At 61.4% G+C, this 16,583-nt stretch overlaps 3 protein-coding genes across 3 annotated transcripts in view; 2 read left to right on the top strand and 1 right to left on the bottom strand.

Moving 5' to 3' along the window:
- Positions 1-8,393, top strand: part of CHLRE_11g477625v5 (uncharacterized protein) — a 22,556-nt gene extending 14,163 nt beyond the window's left edge. Inside the window, exons 25-43 of the mRNA XM_043067657.1 lie at positions 501-533; positions 817-1,101; positions 1,433-1,498; positions 1,967-2,033; positions 2,309-2,370; positions 2,566-2,688; positions 2,965-3,006; positions 3,167-3,263; positions 3,544-3,713; positions 4,019-4,121; positions 4,404-4,497; positions 4,827-4,899; positions 5,195-5,280; positions 5,573-5,675; positions 5,954-6,025; positions 6,330-6,550; positions 6,870-6,990; positions 7,401-7,463; positions 7,688-8,393. Coding sequence (XP_042919662.1) covers positions 501-533; positions 817-1,101; positions 1,433-1,498; positions 1,967-2,033; positions 2,309-2,370; positions 2,566-2,688; positions 2,965-3,006; positions 3,167-3,263; positions 3,544-3,713; positions 4,019-4,121; positions 4,404-4,497; positions 4,827-4,899; positions 5,195-5,280; positions 5,573-5,675; positions 5,954-6,025; positions 6,330-6,550; positions 6,870-6,990; positions 7,401-7,463; positions 7,688-7,915 — 2,109 coding nt within the window. The 3' untranslated portion in view covers positions 7,916-8,393. The remainder of the gene's footprint in view (positions 1-500; positions 534-816; positions 1,102-1,432; positions 1,499-1,966; positions 2,034-2,308; positions 2,371-2,565; positions 2,689-2,964; positions 3,007-3,166; positions 3,264-3,543; positions 3,714-4,018; positions 4,122-4,403; positions 4,498-4,826; positions 4,900-5,194; positions 5,281-5,572; positions 5,676-5,953; positions 6,026-6,329; positions 6,551-6,869; positions 6,991-7,400; positions 7,464-7,687) is intronic.
- A 64-nt stretch (positions 8,394-8,457) lies between these two features.
- Positions 8,458-10,320, top strand: CHLRE_11g477550v5 (uncharacterized protein). The gene is made up of 2 exons (XM_043067656.1): positions 8,458-8,726; positions 8,797-10,320. The coding sequence occupies exon 2, from the start codon at positions 8,814-8,816 to the stop codon at positions 9,279-9,281; it is 468 nt and encodes a 155-aa protein (XP_042919661.1). The 5' UTR covers positions 8,458-8,726; positions 8,797-8,813; the 3' UTR covers positions 9,282-10,320.
- A 609-nt stretch (positions 10,321-10,929) lies between these two features.
- CHLRE_11g477500v5 (uncharacterized protein) lies at positions 10,930-16,547 on the bottom strand. Its single transcript, XM_043067655.1, has 8 exons — positions 16,311-16,547; positions 15,583-15,898; positions 15,307-15,406; positions 14,678-14,736; positions 13,966-14,035; positions 13,264-13,420; positions 12,545-12,614; positions 10,930-12,121 (listed from the first exon to the last, which is right to left on the bottom strand). The coding sequence occupies exons 1-8, from the start codon at positions 16,325-16,327 to the stop codon at positions 12,023-12,025; spliced, it is 888 nt and encodes a 295-aa protein (XP_042919660.1). The 5' UTR covers positions 16,328-16,547; the 3' UTR covers positions 10,930-12,022.
- Between the last annotated feature and the right edge of the window lie 36 nt (positions 16,548-16,583).

Here is a 16,583-nt window from a genome sequence, read left to right as displayed (position 1 = left end):
ATGTGCGTGTGCGTGTGCGTGTGCGTGTGCGTGTGCGTGTGCATGTGCGTGTGCGTGTGCGTGTGCGTGTGCGTGTGCGTGTGCATGTGCGTGTGCGCGTGTATGTGCGCGTGCGTGTGCGTGTGTGTGTGTGTGCGTGTGCGTGTGCGTGTGCGTGTGCGTGTGCGTGTGCGTGTGCGTGTGCGTGTGCGTGTGCGTGTGCGTGTGCGTGTGCGTGCGCGTGTGCGCGTGCGTGTGTGTGTGTGTGTGCGTGTGCGTGTGCGTGTGGTGTGTATGGTCGTGTGCGTGTGTTTGTGGGTGTGGGTTTGTCGGGGTATGTGTGTGTGCGGGTTGGTGCGGGCACGGGTGAGGGTGGGCGTTGAAGTGCTACAGGCATGTTTGCGACGCCTCTTCGCCACACGCTGAAACTAGTCACGCCTGCCCACCTCTCCCCACTCCTCGCCCCACTCCTCTCCCCACTCCTCTCCCCACTCCTCTCCCCACCCTTCCCCGGCGTGCAGGCGGACTGCCCCTACACCAACGCCGCGGGCCAGGTGCGGAGCCCGTCGCGACATGCGTCCGTGACGTGTGCGCGAACGCCGCAAGACAGCTTCGAATCCAGCAGCCGACCCGTGCTTTTATTTCGCTCCATCATAACTTTGAAACAGCTGGCTGATTGACACGCGCTGCACCCGACCTGACAAGACAGTTTAGAAGCGCTGGCTGACTGACATGCGCTGCACCCGCTGCACGCGCCTTGGCCCCCCCCCAACAATACCGTCTACCGCTTTCTTAACTACCGTAATCATAATTGCAACCCCCTCCCCCATAATGCAGGTGGTGCCGCTGCCCTCGCCGCCCTCGCCGCCGACGGCCCACGCCCCGGACGGCTCCAGCGCCGGGCACGCGTCCTCCTCCTCCTCCTCCCCTCCTGCCCACTCCGCCTCTGCCCACTCCTCCGCCTCCCCTGCGCCGTCACCTGCTCATCCCTCCTCCTCTGGCTCCTCCTCTGGCCCCGCCTCCTCTGCCTCCTCCGCCGCCTCCTCCGGCTCCTCCGCCTCGGGTGCGATCGACCCGCTGGAGTTCGACGCCTACACTGACCGCCTGTATGCCTACCTGCAGGTGGGTGTTTGGGGTGGGGTTAACTTTGAACCAATCCCGTAAGGAAACGGTCGCGTGTGTGTGGGGGGGGGTTAACTTTGAACCAATCCCGCAAGGAAACGGTCGCGTGTGTGTGTGTGGGGGGGGGTTAACTTTGAACCAATCCCGTAAGGAAACGGTCGCGTGTGTGGGTGAGGGGTGGGGGTGCAACTGTGTGGGAGGACTGCTGTACTACTGGTCCTGGCTGCGCCTTCACTTCTTAACTACCCATGAATGTAAACCGCCTTACAACTCCGGTTCTTGTTGACTTATCATGATTGTAACCCCGTCCCCCCAAACACCCTCCACACAGCTGCTGGAGGGGCGGCTGTTCAGCGAGGGGCTACACGTACTGGGAGCGCCGCCGGCGCCGCCGCAGGTGGGTGGTTGTAATTACCAGACCGAACTAAACTAGTTGAGCACAGGGGGGGAGGGGTTGTAAATACCAGCCCAAACTAAACCCAAACCAACTAAAACGAGCGGAGCAAAGGCAGAGGTGTTAGTTGCAACCGATAATACTTATGGGATGTGGGCCGACGCGTCGTGGAGCAGCAGGGCGAGCGGCGCCGGCGATAAATGCTGCCGGTGGTGTGGTGTACTGGTATTGTGGGGTGGGGTGCGGTGCGGGGTGGGGTGGGGTGGGCTGGGCTGGGGTGGGTTGGGGTGGGGTGCCCACTACCCATGGCCCTGCCTTGCGCACATCAGCACACCCCCTCTCATTCTCTTCTCTTCTACACCCAAACACCCGTGCCCTGAGGCCCCTGACACACCCACATGCAAACCAACACATCCATACACACATGTAATTTAACTAACACGTTTTCTCCCAAACACTCGGCCCGCGCAGCTGCAACAATACCTGGAGGCTTATTTCGGACCCGGCCTACCCAAGGCGGCAGTCGAGGCGGTGGCGGGTGGGTGAGGACATGTTGGGATTGTACGGCAGTGTCTGGTGCCTCATTAGGATGCGAGCTTCAGCGAAGAGGTCACAAGGGGGGTTGTAAATACCAGCCCAAACTAAACCAAAACCAACGACGGGGGACAGAGTGTGGCTTGGGTTCGTGCTAGCGGGGTCGGTGTTGCTGGGGCATCGCCAGAGACTGCAAAAGCAAGCCCCTCCCCAGTTTTGTCCTCTCCCCACCTTGACTTGCTCACACCAAATCTGCCTCGGCCCCCAACCTGCACGCAGCGAGCGGCGAGGCGGGTGCGGCGGCGGTGCGCTCACGGCTGGAGCGACTCCTGGAGGAGGAGGTGAGGGAGGGAAGGCGCCAGACAACTGCGGGGATTCATGTGGGTCTTATTTTATCCTAATACCTCATGTGCAAATGATGACTGATGAAACACCTGGCAGCCATTTGGCAATCAAGAATTCTTCAAACGGTTTGAACCGGCATGCTTCCCGCACCTCTGTCACTGCTGTCCAACCGCCCCGCCATTCCAACACAGACGGGTCAGTCGCCTTTTGAGGCGGCACTGGCGCCACAGCAGCAGCAGCAGCAGCAGCAGCAGCAGCAGCAGCAGCAGCCGGCGGCCAAGCCCACACAAGAGGAGCTCGCAGAACGGCTGGACGTGAGAGCCGGGGCTTTCGGGGTTTCTAGCTTGGGGCTTCAGGAGCATTAATGTGCTTGGAGTGGTTGTCGGGTTTGAGGCTTTGCGCCTTTTTGCGTCTGCTTGCATCTTTCGCACGTGATGGCATCGCGGGGGTGTCGGGACCTTGGAGTGGCGCCCGAGTTCGCCTAAGGGATACCCTGGGGGCGGTGGGAGCATCAACGGATAAAAGGTTTTCCCGCGAGCTTCCAACGGTACCGTAAACTGCCCAACTGCCCAACTTCTCCCCAAACACAGGAGGCTGTCAAGATCCGGAACCTGCTCATGCAGAACACGCAGGTGTGCGTGGAGGGGTAACTAGCCTCTAGCCTCTGCTTTGGTGTCCGCACCAAGATGTTTTGCAGATCCTCTGACTCTGTGGTGGGTTGAGTTTCGCGTGGCCCACACGCCCCTTACCTCCCCCCGGTTTCGTTTACACCTTTACCCCGCGGCCCTTCAGGAGCTGGACGGGCTGCTCAAGGGCCTGGGTGGGCGTTACGTGCTTCCCGAGGCGGGCGGCGACCTGCTGCGGGACGGGTCGGGCGTGCTGCCCACCGGTGAGAGACCGTTGGTTTTGAAGCGCACGAGGAAACACGCAGGAAACACAGGGGGAGTTGTCGTCCAGAGTGTGCAGATGTGTGAGCGCGTAAACCACATCGAATGGTTCTTATAAAATTGAAACATCACCTTGTCTTGTGGATACGGGCACCCGCACAACCATGCCACGCCCCTCACCCCCTAACGGCGCGCCTGCTGCACCAATGTGCCTGGCTACAACTCCGCTTCTTCTCCGTTAGTCGTGACTGTAAACCCCCCCCCCCCCCCGCACACGCGCAGGCCGCAACATCCACGCACTGGACCCCTACCGCATGCCCTCCCCCGCCGCCATGGCCCGTGGGGCGGCGGTGGCGGCGGCCATTCTTGAGCAGCACCGGGCGGCTAACAGCGGGGCGTGGCCCGAGACCTGCGCCGTCAACCTGTGGGGGCTGGACTCCATCAAGAGCAAGGTGAGGGCAGGGGGAGGAGAGGTTCTGTTGTGTAGGGTGCGGATGGGGGCTGTAGTGGAGCGTATGGAAGGGGCGAAGGGGGTGGGGGGGGATTGGAGCTTTATAATTTGGAGTAAGTGTCGTTCAGTTCCTGGAAAAGCCCAGTCGGGGTTCGGGCGACAACGCCGAGATTGCATACACCGCCCCGCCGCGGCTCCGGCGCTGTTGCGGTGCCAGGGCGCTCCTGCCGTCATGTACACCAGATGCATGAAACCCAACCCCCACTGCCGTGCTGTGGCTCCCACACTCCCGTACACCGCCCACAGGGCGAGAGTGTGGGGGTGGTGCTGGCGCTGGTGGGGGCGGTGCCGGTGCGCGAGGGTACGGGCCGCGTCGCGCGCTTCCAACTGGTGCCGCTGTCAGAGTTGGGTGAGTGAGGGCGGGCGTGGGAGGGGCAGCCTGTTGGCTGTGGTGTTGTTGGGTCAAGATGTTTGGTGGACGTGTTCGGTGGAGGTGGGAGGAAGGCGGGGCAGGCAGGCACACGGTATGTGGAGGCCCGGACCCGCCGCCTGTGTGCCGCGTATATCTACGCATCTCTCTCACCAATCACCCCTCATCCCACCACTCGTATTCCTCCCCCCTCCCTGGATGTTCCCCCAAGATTGCCTTTTGTCTACCATTTTCTTAGCTCATCATCCCCCTTCTCCTCAGGCCGGCCGCGTGTGGACGTGCTTTGTAACATGAGCGGCATCTTCCGCGACTCCTTCCAGAACGTGGTGGAGCTGCTCGACGACCTGTTTGCAAGGTGGGATCGGTGGGATTGAGGGGGTTTGTAAATACTAGCCCAAACCAAACTAGTGGAGGACAGGGGGGGACTGCGGCAGATGCGGAGATACCGGTGGGTTTTACCATGTCCCAGGGTTTACAACAGGCCTACCCACGCTGCAGGCGTGTCTCACCTCGCACCCAACTGCTGCCGGGTCCGCCAACTCCACCCGCACCACCTCTGCACACCGCTTCCATTTCCACTCCACTGCTACACACTGCTTTTCAATTTCCGCTCAGCTTCCACACACCACTTCCACTTCTCACACACCACTTCTACACGCCCCACACCCCACATCCCATACACAGGGCCGCCGCCGCCGCTGACGAGCCAGATGACATGAACTTCATCGCCAAACACGCCCGAGCCATGGAGAAGCAGGTGCGTGCGCGAATGCGTGTGTGCTTGCGTGTGCTTGTGCGTGTGCATGAGCGTGTGTCCTGCATGTGCGGTGTGCTTTTGCGTGTGTATGAGCGCGTGTGTCCTGCATGAATGCCCCTGTCTTGTGTTCCCTACAGCGCGACTGTTTCCTTACGGGATTGGTTCAAAGTTAATCCCTACGGGGACTGTTCAAACCAACCCTGCCTTCCTCACCTGCAGCGTCCAAGTAGTCATGCCCCTATCCCCACCTCTCCCTACCCTCTCCTACCCCCCCCCCCTTCCACCCAACCCCTAGGGCCTGTCCGCCACCTCGGCCCGCCTGTTCTCCAACCCGGCTGGCGACTACGGGTCGATGGTCAACGAGCGAGTGGGGCAGGGCAGGTGCGTGCCGGGTGCCTGTGTGAGTGTGTGTTTTTCACCTGCGCCGTGCATGCACTATGCGCTGTTGGTTTGGTTAGTTTGGGCCGGTATATACAGTATTTACACCCGTCGGTATGTTTACACCCGCCCCCTGCCGCCGCCGCCATCTTCCGGTCACCACCTCCCTCCGCCCTGTGAACGTTCCCCATGAACGCCGGCCCCCGCTGTCTTTTTATTACCGTAATCAATGAGTGTAACCCCTCCCCTACCACTTCTTAGATAATCGTGAATGTAACTCCCCCTTCACAAACAGCTGGGCCAACGGCGACGAGCTGGGTGACACGTGGGCGGCCCGCAACGCCTTCAGCTACGGCCGAGGCAAGGAGCGAGGCACGGCGCGGCCCGAGGTGCTGCAGGTAGGCACTACTAAATGTACCGCCTGTGCATCAGTACGGCAGTACGGCAGGGGCGCAGGGCAGTACCGCCGCCTAACCGACCCGCCACGTGTCAGTCTTGTGGTTGAAGGCCGTGCTGCGGCATGACTCTTTGATTTGGACCCCCGCCTGTTGCGGGGCACCCCTCGCTCTCGTGCCGTACGCGACGTTGACTGGGCTTGGGCTTGGGAAACCCCGCTCCGTGTGTTTAGCATCTCTCACAAACACACTCACACTCACACGCACACGCACGCCTGTAGGCGCTGCTCAAGACCACGGACCGGATCGTGCAGCAGATCGACAGTGTGGAGTACGGCCTGACAGACATCCAGGTGGGTAGGCACGTGGGGGGGGGATGTTGTAAATGGGGTGGACGAAATTCATTTTCACTTCTTAAGAAGTGAAGACGTAATTTCACTTCTTAAGAAGTGAAGACGTAATCAGGTACAGTAGTATGGCAGACGCAGCAGACGGGGTGGGGGGGGGAGAGGAAAGAAGCCAGCGAACTTAACAGACTTGTGGGGGCTCGCAGCTTTCGGCTCGCCAATTTCTATGCAGGCTGGCTGCAGCTAACAGCAAGACTGCCTCCGCTTCTCACCTCCTCAACCCACACACACTTCAACCGGCCCCGCACAGGAGTACTACGCCAACACGGGCGCCCTCAAGAGAGCCGCCGAGGTGGCCAAAGGCGACCCGGGCCCCGGTGGCCGGCGGCCGCGCGTGGGGTGTTCCATTGTGGAGGCCTTTGGCGGCGCGGGCGCGGGCGCGGGCGGCGCCGGTGGAGCGGGCGTGCCGCCGCCTCGCGAGCTGGAGGAGGTGCTGCGCCTGGAGTACCGCTCGAAGCTGCTCAACCCCAAGTGAGCGAGGGGGCGAGGGGTTCGGGGATTCGGTTGCTCAGTGGTGGTGGGCGCTTGTTGTTGGTATGGTTACCGGGTACCGTGTGTAACTTGATGCATGACTCGAGCGGGGCACGCTAGGAGATGATGAAGAGACGTGTGTATACTGAGAGACGTGCGCAAGAGCCACAACTGGTAGTTGCGCACCCCACTGCCCCCCACTTCATGACCCTACGTCATACATCGCCCCCACCGCCCCATCGCTCCTCCCCTGCCTGGCTACAACTTCACTTCTTAATCTACCGGTATCATTCTGTATGGAATCCCCACCCGGCCGCAGGTGGGCCCGGGCCATGGCGGCGCAGGGCAGCGGCGGCGCCTACGAGATCAGTCAGCGCATGACGGCGTTGGTGGGCTGGGGCGCCACCACCGATTTCAGGGAGGGCTGGGTGTGGGACCAGGTGAGGAGGCGAGGGAGGGGGGAGGGAGGGGGGGAGGGAGGGGGGGGGAGGGTTGGTGGTATAGGGTTGGTGGAGGAGGGTGGGTTGGTGGAGGTGGGCGGGCGGGGATCTGCGAGCCCGGAGAGGGGAAGGGAGCGGCACGTGTGTGGGGGGGGGGGGTTGTAAATACCAGCCCAAACTAAACCAAAACCAACGAAAACGGGAGTGCAGGCAGAGGCGTTAGTTGCAAGCGGGGGGGCGTGATGCCTGTAATGTGAACCAAAATGGCCTGTGATGCTCATGGCTTCATGGAATGGGGGGGGGGATAAACCCACCCTTCCTCGCCTCCGACCACACCAGACACAAACACACACGCTCCCGTGCCCCCTCCATCTCCCCCTCCATCTCCCCCTCAATCGCACTGATGTCAGGCCATGGACACGTATGTGGGCGATGAGGAGATGGCCAGCAAGCTCAAGAAGAACAACCCGCAGGTGCGTGCCGCGTGTACAGCAGCAGGCGAGACACCTCCTCATCCGCGCTGTCCGGCACACTCCTCGCAACCTGATCGTATCCCACATTTGTGTGGATGGCTACCCCTCTCCTCTCCTCTCTTCTATCTCCACTGCCCCTCTCCACTACCCCTCTCCACTGCCCCTCTCCATTCCTCCTCTCCCCGGCCCCTCTCCACTCCTCCTCTTGTCACGCCACCCACCAGGCCTTTGCCAACGTGCTGCGGCGCATGCTGGAGGCGGCGGGCCGCGGCATGTGGAGCCCCAACAAGGACCAGCTGGCACAGCTCAAGTCGCTGTACAGCGAGATGGACGACCAGCTGGAGGGGGTGACGGGCGGGCCGCCAGCGCCGGCAGGAGGCGGCGGCGACGCGGCGGGGGCGGGCGCGAAGCCGGCGAGCAAGGGAGCTGGCGGCAGCCGACGGCGGCGGTGATGATTGATGATGTGGTTGCGCTGATTGATGGAACCCGGAGGGCAAATATGCAAATAGGTAGGGGCAAATCCTCAGACGCGAGCCGGGGTCGCTGTATATCTGCGGGGCAAGTGTCGCTATCGCGTGCATATATTTGACGAACAGCGAGAGGGCGCTGAGCACCTGTGATTGGAGTTGATAACTGGAATGTTGACTTCGACTTCATGTATTGCTTTTTATCAAGTGCTATATGTATCAAGTGCTTCGACCTGGAGGCTGTGGCCCTTATGAGTGACGCCGACGGGGTAGCTGCTGCGTGCCTGTGTCAGCTGTGCCAGCAAAGGCCAGGGTCGCGCGGGGGAGCTTAACTCACGGGGACAACCGGCATGCTCTTCGAGTTTGCCCTGGTCGGGGAGGCAGGCGAAGGTGGACGCATCCGGGGGTACCCCTTGAGGGTGCGTCGGCTGGGCTGTTGTACAAACTGCATGGGGCGCTGACTCGGCGGCCACCTTCTCGCTGGGCTAACTCCTCTTAAGCAAAACACAAGCCTCATTGCGCATTCACATTCGGCTACACAGTCTTTATACACCAAGCCACACAAAGCACCAATTTGCGAGCATAGCCTTTCAACGGGTAATTTCCACGAGACGACCAGTGCTTATGCTTCTCGCTAAGTCCTCAGCGCTACTCCTAGTGCTAGCCTGCACACTTGAAAAGAGCAGGAGCCAGCAACCGAACCCTAACCGGCGAGCGCCCTTTGCCCCAAAGGCCCTGGAAAAGACCAACTGCGCGCGCAAGTCGCGGAGGCCCTCTTCTTCGAGCTAGCAGTAAAGTAGGATACATGTTTGTCATTGCAACTGAATGCACGTCATTTATTGACAGTGGGCGACCTTCTGCAACAGGTCGACTTGGATACACGATGGCAACCGCCATGCAGCCCTTCCGCGCCTTCTCCAATCCTCGGAGCCAGGCGCCGCGCCAGCAGTCACGTCACCTCAGCTGCACAGTCTCGTGCGCGCAGCGCAGTGTGCCCACGACCTCTCCATCCCATCAGCAGACCATCTCGGCGGGCCAGGTCGTGCACCATGACCTTGGTTCCGCAGCGGTACACCGCACCTCGCTAGGCCGCCACCCGGTGTTCATGCACATCTCGGCGGCGAGCGGCCCTCAGCCGACCCAGTCCTACGCGGCCGCTGGCTCGCTGGGGGAGGTGTCGGTGCTGGAGCAGTTTGGGCCACTGGGCGGCATGTCGGACTACACCAAGCTCATCTCGGCGCTGACGCTGGTGTCCTGCTCGGCGCTGCGGCCGCCCGCCACCGCGCTGCTAGGCCTGGCGCTGCTGGAGGAGGCGACACAGCTGCCCTATGACCTCATCAGCCTGGAGTAGGGATCTTGAAGTAGGAAGAGGTTTCGTGTGATGGTCGAGGGGAGAATCGACCATCAGAATTAGTAGTGAGTGTGTGATGGGACAGTGGCAAGGCAATTAGTAGTGAGGCAAGAGATCGACCCATGGGGTAGACAGGACAGGGCGGGATGGATCGAGCCTTGCCGCGGGCGTGTCGTACATCCCTGTGGTGTTTTGGTGGCAAGCAAATGGGCGAGAATGAGGTTTACAGAATCCGCCTGTCTGCGTACTGCGTGTGAAGCGTACATAGCAGGAGGGATGCGAGGGAGGTTAGCTATGCGGACGTGCTAGCGGGTCACACTTAATGACACGAGAGTAGTACGTAGATGACTGGGCGGCGGCAGCAGCAGAGTGACATGGCTAGGGGGCCAATCTAAGTAAGGTAGGATAAGGACAGGCAATGAGCACTGGAGCCCCCAGCGTGTTGGACGGGCACGCAAGGTGCATGCAGGGCGGGAGAGAGGGGCTACCGTACTCCAAACTGGAAGTGACAGGCAAAGTCAGACTGTGACCATGTGGTTTATAATCCGGCTTGATCATTGAGTACAATCTTGGTGTCCAATATGCGCACCACTCCCTGTTTTGCCACCATGCAGCATGGCATTTGATGCTGCTGGGATGTTTTTCTTTTTTTGTGGCGGCTGGTGTGCTTTCGGTGCCGTATGTTTGTGTTGCGGTGGCTTGGGATTTGTTTCTGCAATGGTGATGGCACCAGGAATTTACAATTAACCCATTATTTGTGCTGGGGTGTGATCTAATAGATTGTGATCCGCGTCAGGACACGTGCGTGCTAGATTGCTACCCTTCTCAAATTGACATCATCACAGCAAATAGAGTCGGACAGCACCCAGTCACAGTTTGCCGTTTGGGTGGTGCGGTGCCTTCTGTGCACTGCACGCAGCCATGTTGGCGCATACAAGTGCAGGTGCAGGTGTGCTTAGCATATCAACGCACCCCTGCATCAACAGGGCAAGGGCATGCCTGCACTGCCGGAAGGGCATGCATGTAAGAAGCTTTGACCGTTTCACTGGGACACAATCGAACCGCACACTGGACCGTGGTGGAGGGGTATTGTCAGCGCATTATTGCCAGAGTTGCAGACACGCGGCACACGGACCAGCACCCCTGGATGAGGCGGGGGCGAAACAGCGGGAAATTTGGTAACTGCGGATTCGTTCCCTGCTGCGGATCGCCCAGGCCCTGTAGCTAGGTAGCGGGGGCAGATGTGCCCCTTGATTTCGGCCCGTCCTCTGGACATCAAGGTACGAGCCCTGTGAGTGAGTGGTGGGGCCATGCCCCAGTGGTAACCGCTTGATTGGACAGGCAAAGCCAACCAGGGGTAACAGCCAGCAGGACAGCGGGGTCCCCGGTTTGCCATCATCTTCCTACCTGGAAAACATAGGTTTTGGCGACGGCTCCCCTGCCCCCTCGGCACACGTGCCCTCTTGCCCCGATAAGGCGATAACCGACCACTGAAAAGGGGTTTATTCTCGACCAACCGACTCCTCCTGACCAGTCCAGTTGCTGGCTGGCTGGAAGTTTGCTGATGCGCATTCCGTGGTGCGATGGGACAGTTGTAAGGCTGGTTGGTGAAGTCCTGTAGGGTGCAGCTGATTCCCAAACCCCAGCAGATGGCAAACAATTTGCAACGGTGGTGGCGCTGTTGGCGGCGGCGCACCCGGCGGTGGCGTCCGTACGCCACACTGCTGCAGGTGCGTGGTGTGTTGTGGGGCACGTGCGTGTGTAAAGCACGCGGTTGTGGGTTGGACGTGCTACACGTTTGAAGTGCAGGAGTGACAGGGATGGCGCTGTTTGACGTGCTTGAAAAAACGCGCCCCCTGTAGCAATGTGCACATCAACATCCCAAATATCCCCATAGCTGAGACTTCCACGCACCCCACTCCCCAATCCCACGCACCCGACCACGCACCCAGCGCCCAAACGCGTCAGCTCTCATGAGCAACCTCTCACTCCACTCAAAACAAGACAGCGCCATCGACGTGAACGATGCCAGGCTGCCTCCTGCCCTGCCTGTCTTGCTGCGTCTTGCCCCGCCCGTCTGACCTACCGCTGACACTGACAGTCCCGTCTTCCACCTACATCCGCGCTGTTCGCCGGATCCGACCTCGCCACGTACGGAGGCCTCCCCTCGTCAACATGTCAACACGGTATGTAGCACGTCCACACCTCTCCACGTCTCCCACAATCCGTACATTTTCAACAACAAACAGCGCTCCACTCGTTCAGCCGGCCCTCAGTTCTCGACAGCCTCCCGGCACGCACGAATGTATGTACAGCTCCGCATGGCTTGCATCCCCCGCACCCATGGCAAAAGCGGGGGCGGCTTTCGGCACAGACTCTGCCTCAAAGCTGCAGGCGGGCCTCCGAAGCAGAAAGTTTCCATTTCTAAGATACGGTGGCAAACTTTCGCCGGCCTCTCAAACGCCCACAATCAGACGTTTTCCTCTCCTCAGCAGACTCTCAACCCCCTGATGCTTGTGGCCTCGCATGATCGTGACGTGCTCATGTATGGGGCCCCATGCCGTTCCTCATCCCTCACATCATCACTCTCACTCACAGCGTGAGCAGGCTGGTTTCCTCCTCCTCATGCCGTTCCTCCTCCTCCCCCTCCTCCTCCGCCTGCTGCTCACACTCACAGCGTCAGCAGGCTGGCCTCCCCCTCCTCCCCATGCCGCTCCTCCTCCTCCGCCTGCTGCTCACACTCACAGCGTCAGCAGGCTGGCCAGGTACCAGCCGTGCGCCACCACCACACAGAACGACACCAGGTTCACCAGGCTGCTGATGCCGTGCCACTTGCCGAACTGCGTGCAACACACACACACACACGGGGTTGCGCGATTTCCGGTCGGCGGCTCACCGCAGCAGGTATGCGAGGTAACTTCAGGTAACATCCGTAAACCGTCACTTTGCTGCATCGCATACACTGTCTTTGCGCAACGTTTTCCTTGTACTCTTTAACACACACACACACACACGCACATGTGAGGTTAAGTAAGGGGCATGTGTAAGTTTGTGAGGTGTGGGGTGGGGTAGATTGGGTGGGGGGCAGGAAGCGACGGGGATGAAGGAGCGTGTGAGTCATGTAGGGGCCAGGAGCGGGGGCGAAACCGGGGCGGCAGAGGGGTGCACCGATACCATATCTCTCTTGGCAGCAACCGCACAACCACACATAGTACGCCACGCTCACGCCCACTTCACCCCCACACCCACTTCCATGGACCCACCTGCTTGTACAGCGCCGCGATCTTGTCCTTGTCCGCGTCCGTCTTCTCGGGCAGGTTCTCAATGTCGTACCTGGGAGAGTGAAAAGTCGGGACGTTAAAAGCTGCTTTGTTATAAATTGTTGTGATAATTTGTTATCACAGGGCAGCTGCAGCCGTAACACGGCGGTTTGAGGACGCTGCCCTGCGTGCCCTTTTCGCATCTCGTTAGCATGCCGCCTGTCCGTGTTCGTTCTTAGCCCATTAGCAACCATGCTGTTCCTGTTCCCAATACTGTACTCTGCCACCCTGGCGCCTTTGACGCCGTTGACGCCACTCTGGGCGTGGCCGGGATCAAATCCCGGCCACAACACCCCTGTCCCTCCCTCTCCCCTTCCACTCTCCTCTCTCCCTCACCCCACCCACCTCCTGCCCCCACCCCACCCCACCCCACCCCATCCCAGCCCACCCCCACCCCCTGGCGGGTTTGGGTCCACTCGGTTGGCGTGCTTTGGGTTCTGAAATAAGCTCCCTGTCCTCCACTAGTTCCGCTCGGTTTACTTCGGGCTGGTATCTACACCCCCCCCCTCCTGCTCCCCCCCTCCCGCTCTCCCTTCCCCCCAACCCCCTTCCCGCTCCTGCTCCCCCCTTCTCTGTATCAATCTTTGCAACCCCCCCTTCCTTCACTAATCATGAATATAACCCCCCCCCCTCCTGCTCTCCGCCCCCGCCCCCTCCCCCACCTCTGGAACATGAGGTCGGTGCAGATGGGCTCCAGGTACAGCCAGTTGGCCAACAGGCCCGCCAGGCTCACGCCCAGGGCCGCCAGCGCGCGCGAGCCGGAGGGGGTGGTGCCGGCGCCCGCCAGCCACAGCGTGGCCAGAGCCAGCAGGTTGGAGCCTGGGGGGAGAGGAGGGGGGTGGGAGGGAGGTTGGAGGGGAGGGGAGGGTTGGAGAAGGGAGGGTTGGAGAAGGGGGGTTAGGGGAGGGGGGTTGGAGGGGAGGGTTGGAGAAGGGAGGGTTGGAGAAGGGAGGGTTGGAGGGGAGGGTTGGAGAAGGGGGGTTGGAGGGGAGGGTTGGAGAAGGGGGGTTGGAGAAGGGGGGTTAGGGGAGGGTTGTAAACACCAGCCCACACCAAACCAAACCGAGCGGAGCACAGGCAGAGGGGGCTTGGAAAAGGGGGGGCAGAGGGGTTGGAGGGGAGCGGGCGTGGCGTGGCGTGTGTGTGTATGTGTGACTGTGTGATACACAGCACGCGCGTATATGCATGCGTGCCTTGCTGGACGCCCGTACGCCCGCACCCAAGGAAACGTCGGGGCGAGCAGGCGGCTGTAACGCACTCCCGAACACGACATGACCACATGACACAACGCGGCGCGACACGGCAGGGCACGACACGACGACACCGGCACTTGAGACCACCGGCGTCACCGATGTACGACCCACCCGCTGTGAGCGCGAAGTACTGGGGGAACAGCTTGGACTGCACCTTGCCGAACGTCTGGCGCGGCAGGTTCTGAAGGCAGCGGAAACGGCAGGGGCATAGATGGATTAGGGGGTTGGTTGAAATAAGGCGGTGGCTTTGATGTCTGCGGGCGGACCCTTGCGGCCCGTGTGCGCGATGGCAAGTGCCACACGCGCGCTACGGGCACCACATTCGTCAGCTGACGGTCCGTCCTGCCTTACCATGCAGCCAGCCAGCCCCGCCCGTCCGCCCCCCGCCCGCCCGCCACGTCTCCAACCACCCCACCCACGCGCCTACGCCACGTCTCCAACCCCTTTATACCCGTCTCAACCCACCCGCCGTCCTTGACCGCCCCTCCCCCCTGGCCCCTGTTGGTTTGGTAGTAGCTTGGCCTGGTATTCACAAACCTCCCACCCACCCCTCTCTTGGTGTTGGATTAGTTGGGTTCCCTCGCCGCGACCGCACCTGCCCACCTGCCTCGTCCCCCTTCCCTTGCTGACTTCCCCCCCCCCCCCGCCTTTCCAACATGCTTGCAACCCCCCCCCCTCCTTTCCCCCCTCCAGCCCCTAACCCCCTCCTTTCCCCCTCCAGCCCCTAACCCCCTCCTTTCCCCCTCCAGCCCCTCCTTTCCCCCTCCAGCCCCTAACCCCCTCCTTTCCCCCCCCCCCAAGACACACACACACACACACACACCTTGAACATGGTGATGCCCACAAAGAAGGTGTTCCACAGCTGAGCGCCCAGAAGGATGGCTGGGGGAGCGGGGCGGGGCAGAGGGGTGGGGCAGATGGGTGGGGTGGGGTAGAGGGGTGAGGCGGGGAAGAGGGGTGGTGATCCGTGTGTGTGGGTCGTGGGAGCACACAGCTCAGGCATTTACCGCATGCTCCGGCACCATGTGACACTGTCCTCTCACTGCTCTTGAAGTGCTTTCTCAGCGCTCTCTTCGTGCTCTCAGATCCAAAATGCCTCTGCCAAGGCCCCTCCCCCCTCCTGTTTGTTGTCACTCTCTTCTTTCGCATCAACAGCCGTCCTCCCTGCCCTCCTCTCCCCTCCCCTCCCCTGCGTCCCCTCCATCCCCTCCCCTCCCCCAGCGCGACTGTTTCCTTACGGGATTGGTTCAAAGTTAACCCCTCCCCTCCCCCCCTGCCTCCCCCACCCACCCTACCCACCCAGGCCTCCGGACTGCAGCTCCCCTCCCCTCCACCCCCTCCCCTCCCCTCCACCCCCTGCCTCCCCTCCACCCCCTCCCCTCCACCCCCTCCCCTCCCCTCCCATTCCGTCCCCTGCATCCCCTCCCCTCCCCCTGCCCCCTCCCCACCCACCGTACGCGGTGACGTGCAGAAAGGCGCCTACGGCCCCCGGCAGCAGCGCGGTGGAGCCCGCCACCAGACCCACAGCCGCCAGCACGGCGGCGGCACGCACCTAGACAGGAGGAGGGCAGGGTTGGGCGGGGAAGAGGTCGAAGGAGAGGGGTGAGGAACCCCACACATGCGCCACACACACACGCACTGCCACTTGGCCGCCCCTGCGTTGTCCCCTGCCATGATAGAGGCGCGCAGTAGGCACGGCAACCCCCGACCCCTTCCCTCTCATCTCACCAGGGGCGTGTTCACCACGGACGGCTTCAGCATGTCCCCCTTGAAGTTCTCATTCACGGCAGTAGCGGCACCAGCACCGGCCGCGGCGGCGGCGGCAGTAGCAGTATCAGGGGCGGCAGCAGCGGCGGCAGAATGGGCGTGCTCCGCGGCGGCGCCGTTGCCGTTGCTGCTGCCGGAGCCGTTCAGACCGGTGGTGGAGGTGGTCTCTGAGGCGCTGCGCAGCGGCTGTAGCCGGAGGGGTGCCGGCACAGACACGCGGCGGGGCAGCGCGGGCAGGGCCCGGCTGGCAGCGGCGCCGCGAGCGGGCAGGGCGGACCTACGTGGGAAGCAATGAGCGTGCGCAGGTGTTGAATGGGGCAACACACATTTATGTTGCACAGCGAGGAAATTGGAAAGGGTGGAGTGGGGGTCGTCAGATTGCAAGGGCGCAGGCCTCGCAGGCTGCTCCACCACGCGTGGGTGTTGCGCGTGTGGCTCCCGCGTCGCCACAAAGCGCGATGACCGCAAGAGGCTCGCGTGCTCATTGGAAACGCTCCCGATAATGCGTATATATATTGAAAACCAATGCGCTAGCATCGTTGTGTGCCCAGGCTCGCGAGAGGAAGAGCCCCGCCACTTGTCGCGCTGTCAAGCCGCGCTAAGCTCCAGGCCCAGATTCATCACGCTATAGTGCATTTTACACCAGCCTCTTCTGCCGGGCAGCGCTAGCGCGTGGCCGGAGGGCTTACCGAGTAGTCGCAATCATCGCTCTGAACGTTTAGACAAGCGTTGATGAGACTCTATTGTGCGTGACTTGTATGTTTTAGCAAACAGCGAAACTACGCAAGAAGCAGCAGCGACTCTGATTTCTGGTTCTAGAACCAATCCGGGAGGCGCGGCCGAGCTCGTTTTGGTTTATAGGGTAGGGCACCCGATAGCAGAGAAGTGCTTATTGAGCCAGAGCTTTAGGTCAACCATTCAGTCTGGGATTCTGGGGGCTCTCAAAGCGGAAGTTGGGCGCG

Source organism: Chlamydomonas reinhardtii, chromosome 11, assembly GCF_000002595.2.
Source record: "Chlamydomonas reinhardtii strain CC-503 cw92 mt+ chromosome 11, whole genome shotgun sequence".
NCBI lineage: Eukaryota > Viridiplantae > Chlorophyta > Chlorophyceae > Chlamydomonadales > Chlamydomonadaceae > Chlamydomonas > Chlamydomonas reinhardtii.
This window is presented reverse-complemented; position numbering and strand designations above follow the sequence as displayed.

What these genes read in the sequence shown, in the direction of transcription:
- CHLRE_11g477550v5 (XM_043067656.1), top strand. Translation starts at nt 8,814, where the DNA reads ATGGCAACCGCCATGCAGCCCTTCCGCGCCTTCTCCAATCCTCGGAGC.
- CHLRE_11g477500v5 (XM_043067655.1), bottom strand. An exon ending in CCGTGGTGAACACGCCCCTG is followed by an intron (nt 15,407 to 15,582) that starts GTGAGATGAGAG and finishes CCTCCTGTCTAG; the next exon opens with GTGCGTGCCGCCGCCGTGCT. An exon ending in TGGGCATCACCATGTTCAAG is followed by an intron (nt 14,036 to 14,677) that starts GTGTGTGTGTGT and finishes CGCTGCCTTCAG; the next exon opens with AACCTGCCGCGCCAGACGTT.